Source organism: Salpingoeca rosetta (genome assembly GCF_000188695.1).
Source record: "Salpingoeca rosetta unplaced genomic scaffold supercont1.24, whole genome shotgun sequence".
Lineage (NCBI taxonomy): Eukaryota > Choanoflagellata > Craspedida > Salpingoecidae > Salpingoeca > Salpingoeca rosetta.
Window position 1 is genome coordinate 1 of NW_004754910.1, and position 5,961 is coordinate 5,961.

Here is a 5,961-nt window from a genome sequence, read left to right on the forward strand (position 1 = left end):
TTTGGCACGTTTGTGTCTCCTTGTGTGGAATCTTTTTATTTGGAGAATACGCGAACGCAAGCGGGGGGCTCGGCATTAGATCGCATTTCTCAACGAGCAGGTTAGATGTATTTTTTTAATTGTTGTAGTTGTGTGAGTGTATGATTATCCTAATCTCCTATTTGACTTAAAACCTAAGATCTATTCGCTACGGCCATTGTTCTATATTCTGCGTGACAGAACAAACACATGGGGGTGGGTGATGATGATGATGATGTGCTTGTTGTTGTGTGTGTTGTGTGATGGCACAAGCACACAGAGGTCAACCCCAATCACACACACACACACACCTCGTCGTCAATCAACGCATCTGCCTGACATATGCGCACACGCACACGCACATCTGCAGTCACACACAGTGTCACACATGGCATTGCAGAGTGAGACGGTACAACACCATGCACACGCATACACAGCAATGCAACCACAACCACCACAACGACAACGACAACATATCTCCCCTCATCTCCATCCCCCCAAATGCACGGTCACATGACCAGGTGCACAGCCATGGTGGGGATGATGGCCATGATGAACGCCTTCCTCTCACTTCCCCTCAACCTCTTCCACCAAACACACACAGCATTGCGTGCCCTCACCTCGTGCATCGTGTTGCTGTCGGCGTGGTTGACAACGATGCACACACATGTACACACGCACACATGGCCGTGTGTGTTCCCAGTTGAGATGAGCAACGGAGGGAGAGAGGAATGGGCGACACGACACGACGGCCAGTCAACCCCAGCCAATCCAATCCAGCATCAACCGCCGTGTGTTGCCTGCTGCAGTCATCATCACAATCACACAATCACAGGTACAAGCAAAAGGCATGAGCCACATGTGACACCACCATCACACGATTCACGTGCATGTGCATACGCACTCCCCATCCCCCAACCAACATCATCGCCCTCACTTCCCTTCCCTCTCCCTCCTTTCGCTCAGCACTCCCACGTCGCCTCATCACCACCATCACCGTGTTACTTCCTCCTCCCCCTGCTTCCCACCACTCCACACAACCCAGCCCACCACCAACCAAGCAACCATCAACGATCATCCTCACCTGTGCTTGGTGCAGCCAGCCAGCCAGCCAACGTGCCACAGCGAAGCCAGAACAAAAGGGAACCGCAATCACATGCCACGGCCACCATCGTCATCGCTGATGGAGCAGAAAGAGGAGATGAAAGGGGAAGAGTGGTGGGCAAGGGCCGTGTCCTTCTTTGTCTTCATCGGCGCAGCCCCAAACACGGTGCACAGCACACAGGCACACGCACGGCCATCATCACAGCAGCACCAGTAGCAGCAGCGAGCCAGCTTGCCCTGCGTGTCTGTGAGGCAAGGAGAAACCAACCAGAGACGAACAACAATGACCGGTGATGGTAAGGACAGGAAAGGAGGGGACAAGGGACCACGCATGGGAATATGCAGCATGATGTGGGCGGGGTGCATCACCTACACACAAGAACAACGAAGCAAGCACCCACCAAGCAAGCATCCAACAAGCAAGCAAGCAAGCAGGGACACGATATCACCACCACCACTATATCCACCACTGCTGCAATACCTGTGTTGGCCGCTGTCTCGATCAAGCCTCAACAGCTCCACATCACATGGGGAAGGCTGATGATGATGATGACACAGAGCAAAGACGATTAGTTGGGAAAAGAAGGGGATTCGGTTGGGGAAACCCGCACACGCCCGCCTGCAGCCACGCACACATGCACATTGGGTTGTGTGATTGATTCATGTGAGACACACGTCAGTGCAACCACCCCACAGCCAATGACTGTTTTGATGTGTTGGCATGCGTGTGTACATGCGTGTACGTGCGTGTGAATGAGTACTACCACCCCATCACCACACACACACACACGCACACACACACACACGCACACACACACACACACACACACACACACACACACACACACAGCCCCAGCGTCTCACCTCGTGCCTTCTTTTCTCACACATTTGTGTGTGCGTGTATCGCCCTGCTCGTGTCATGAGGGCTTGGGAACAGAACGGCCACCGTCCTGTGCAAATCACATGCATGTGCACATGCGCAAGCACAAAGAACCAAATCAGCAAGAATGACACCACGCAGTGAGCCAGCATGGCAGAAACAAACCACATCCACCTCCTTTGTCACATTCACATCACCCACATCACCACCTGTGCACGCACATTCCAAACACAGATACACACCACCACCACCACCACCACCACAAGCATCACACCTGCACATGCGTGTGCGTACGCAAGTCCACATCCACCACAAATCACTCACCACCATCATCATCATCATCGTCATGCGAGGCAACGGCACATCGACGCACATTACACCCTCTGTACGTGTGCGTGTGGAGAAAGAGGTGAGTTGTCACAGAATCAGGCTGTCAACGACAACAAAACCCATTGCCACCACCAACAGACCCAATGACATCCAACCTACACCTCACAATCACACACATATACATGCTGATGTACACACCCAACACATCACACACCACCCACATCACCACAACCACCACCGCCATTCATCTCACCTCCACATCCATGGCAGCAGCCGCTGCTGCTGGTGATCAATGACGACGACGACGAGCAGGTGGAGATGGCCCAGAGGCAGAGGGCCCGTTCATCCAAATGCAGCCAGCCATCAGCTGTTGCTGCTGGTGTTGTTGATGGTGGAAACGGTGAAAACAAACAGCCCCTTGCCACGCCGTGTCCATTTGCTCGCTCGCTCGGCTGCTTGCTTGGTCGGTTGGATGGAGACGGGATGCATGGCCCTGTGTCCAAATCAATCGGAAAAAGGGAAAGGGAGAAGAAGAAAAGACACATGAGTGGACAGAACAGACAAGGAAAGAGGGAAGCGAAGAAGGAAACACAACGTGTCCAACACACACACACACATCTCAGTTGCCCTCTCACCTCCATCACTCGTCATCGTCATCGTCGTTGGTTCCACAGCTTCATGTGCCTCCTCAACGCTGTGGTGTGTGTGTGTGTGTGCACAGACACAAGAAGAGGAGAATGCAGGGGGGGGTGAGGTTGACAGCGAAGCATCATCAGCTACACGCCAGCCTCACCAAACCATCCGCATCGACACACAACCACACGCACACATGTTATCCTCACTCACCACCATGCACACACACGCACATTGCTCACCTCTTCGTCAGAGCGAGTGACATGTGCATTGTCTGCCTCACGCCAGATCAGGGCTGGCGTCGGCCGGAGTGTGATGTCGGCTGTGCAGTCGATGATGATGACGATGACGGTGACGGCCGAGCTGAGGTGGAAGAGAGGAAAAGGAGAGAGAAATGGGGAAGGGTTGATGATGATGAGGATGTGTCGTTCATGGCGGCTTCCTTCCCCTCCTCTGATGTGGCCCTGGTGCCCATGCAACCAACACACAACGACAAGACACAACGACAACATCACACACAAGGCGAAGGTATGGCATGTGAGCACAGCAGGCATGTTCACCTTCCTGCCCCCTCCTCTGCTTTCCTCCTCGCCCCACGACACACACACACACACACACACATACACCTGCGCATGACTGCGTCGCTGTGACTGGATGTGCCCACCATGACCATGGACGTGTGTGTCCACAGCTGCTCCTCCCAATCCATCATGTGTGTGCACCGCCAACCATCCTCCAACGATCCTCAGGCAGTCGCCCCCTGCATACATGCACACACGCACACATGGCATGTGAGCTGCACAGCTACACTGGTGCACGAGATACAGCAGCAGCAACACCAAACACCCACAGCAGCAGCACCAACACATGCACCATACGCCAACCAAAGCATGCATGATGGGCTCACCTTGCTCGCATGTAGGAACACTGCATGAACACAGCGACGGCAGCTGAATCAGGGGAGTTGCAGCAGCAGCAGCCGGCATGCGAGCCCGCTTCCATCAACATCCTGATGTGTGCTGGTACCTCACCACCTGTGCATATGTGTGTGCGTGCGTGGTTACAGGGAATGTGGATGGGAACAGAACACAACAGGCACAGAGCAAGCCATCATGTCAGCACAGCAGAACGAGTGATTGACATCACACGCACCACGTGTGTGTGTGTGCGTGTATGATCATCATCCCCCATCAACCCTTCTTCCCCTTGTTCGCTTCACCGCACCCCATCACCACACTCCATCACACACCCAACCAACCACCCATCACCACCCACATACCATGTGTGAGACGAGTGCAGCTGGCACGCGTGGCAAGTATCCTCAACATTTCCCTCATCCTGCTGTCTGTGCGTGTGCATCGCCTGTAAGTGTGGTTGTGTGCGAGCACCAGCATGGCGAGTGAGTGGGAGGGAAAGAGGAAGCATGGATATGTGCGCAGTCACACTGCTGCTGTCACTGCTGGTGTTGTGCATGCATGTGTGTGAAGGAGGAGAAAGGGAAGAGAGAGAAAACAGAAAACAGAAGGGAAGGAACAAGACATGCTGCATCCCCATCCATCCATCCATCCCTCTTCCTCACACCACCACACACCATCGTCCTCTGTCACCAGCCACACCACACCACACCACACTCACCCAGCATCCCCCACCCCCACCTCATCCATCCATCCATCCATCCAGCCAACACACATCTCCTCTCCCTTTCCCCTCTTCTTCTCGCCCTCACCTCTGCTACTTCTGCTTCCAGCCGAAAATGCAACTTGTGCTGTCGCCACCTGTTACCAGCTGCAAACAGCCAGCTTCCGCCAGCAGCAGTGGGCGATGGGTTGGTTGGTCGGGGAATGTGTTCAGCAGCAAGTGGTGGTGGTGGTGCATTCTCTGCTGCTGCTGCATCGGCGGTGGAGGGTATGTTGGCTGCTGCTGCTGTTGTTGTTGTTGTGATGGCCGTCAGGGAGGGCGAGAAAGAGCGGGAAAGACGAGCAGTGACTGCAAGTTGGAGAATGTGCAGGTGTGCAGGCAGTTGTGTGTGAGAACGACGAATGAGACAGCGCATCAAGCAAGGCAAAACAGGCAGCCACCACACACACATGTACACGTTGATGTGGGATAACAAGGGGGAGAGACAGGAGCAACAAAGACAGCGATCACAGACACGCGCACTGGTGCTGTGCTCATCACACACGCATGCATGTGCAGAGATGCACTCACGTTGCTCATCGCTTGCTTGTTTGTGTGTGTTGGTGTTGCTGCTTCCACAGCCGCACAAGCGTGGCTGGATGGTCATCGCATGGCAGCGCTCGTCTGTTCATCCCATCAGAGCAGTGGTGGTTGGTGCAGGAGGGGTGACATCTGCTGGCTCAAGGGCCCTATGTGTGGCGACAGCAGAAGGAAGGAGAAGCAAGCGTGGAGGGTGGTATTGGTGCCGGTGTTGAGGATGGGAAGGGAAGGATGTCAGCAAACACACATGAGAAAATGAGGAGGTGGTGATGACGGCGTGTGGATGGGTGGAGAAGAGAACACGCACGTCGACACACACGCACACACACACACACACATACACACACACACACACACATACACACACACACACACCTGCCACGCGTTGTCGCCGCTGAACAGGTTGATCCTGGCAGACTCCAGCGCTGACAGTAGCAAACAACACAGACAAGACACACGAGTGGCAGATGGTGAGAGTGGTTGAATTGACACGAGAACAAGCGAGCAACGCACACACCACATTATACTCACCACACTCACTCCACAACTCCCTGTGCCAATGACTCGCTCCCTCACCTGTGTGCACTTGGGTGGAGAGGGACTTGAAGAACTTCTCAAACACAACACAACGCGTTTCGGCATCATCTCCACCACCTCATCAGGGATCGACCGCAGGATCCTCGGAAGCTGAACGCAGAGTTGTGTGTGTGTGTGTGTGTGTGTGTGTGTGTGTGTGTGTGTGTGTGTGTGTGTGTGTGTGTGTGTGTGTGTGTGTGTGT

General features: G+C 54.2%; 2 protein-coding genes across 2 annotated transcripts in view; both read right to left on the bottom strand.

The window, feature by feature from the left end:
• Positions 1-1,121: 1,121 nt before the first annotated feature.
• Positions 1,122-3,408, bottom strand: PTSG_12747 (uncharacterized protein). The gene is made up of 7 exons (XM_004990254.1): positions 3,208-3,408; positions 2,968-3,026; positions 2,586-2,825; positions 2,327-2,385; positions 1,987-2,072; positions 1,604-1,741; positions 1,122-1,367 (listed from the first exon to the last, which is right to left on the bottom strand). Exons 1-5 carry the CDS (start codon positions 3,234-3,236, stop codon positions 2,040-2,042), a joined length of 420 nt encoding a protein of 139 aa, XP_004990311.1. The 5' UTR covers positions 3,237-3,408; the 3' UTR covers positions 1,122-1,367; positions 1,604-1,741; positions 1,987-2,039.
• A 1,277-nt stretch (positions 3,409-4,685) lies between these two features.
• PTSG_12748 (uncharacterized protein) overlaps positions 4,686-5,961 on the bottom strand; it is a gene marked incomplete at its 5' end in the record, with an annotated part of 2,981 nt that continues 1,705 nt past the window's right edge. Inside the window, 4 exons of the mRNA XM_004990255.1 lie at positions 4,686-4,951; positions 5,174-5,331; positions 5,558-5,607; positions 5,759-5,869. Coding sequence (XP_004990312.1) covers positions 5,271-5,331; positions 5,558-5,607; positions 5,759-5,869 — 222 coding nt within the window. The 3' untranslated portion in view covers positions 4,686-4,951; positions 5,174-5,270. The remainder of the gene's footprint in view (positions 4,952-5,173; positions 5,332-5,557; positions 5,608-5,758; positions 5,870-5,961) is intronic.

Excerpts from the sequence above, each read along its gene's own strand:
- PTSG_12747 (XM_004990254.1), bottom strand. The coding sequence starts at position 3,236 with ATGCACATGTCACTCGCTCTGACGAAGAG. Across the intron at positions 3,027-3,207 it reads TCACTCGCTCTGACGAAGAG|CGTTGAGGAGGCACATGAAG; the intron begins GTGAGCAATGTG and ends CACACACCACAG. Across the intron at positions 2,826-2,967 it reads GACGATGACGAGTGATGGAG|GGCCATGCATCCCGTCTCCA; the intron begins GTGAGAGGGCAA and ends ATTTGGACACAG.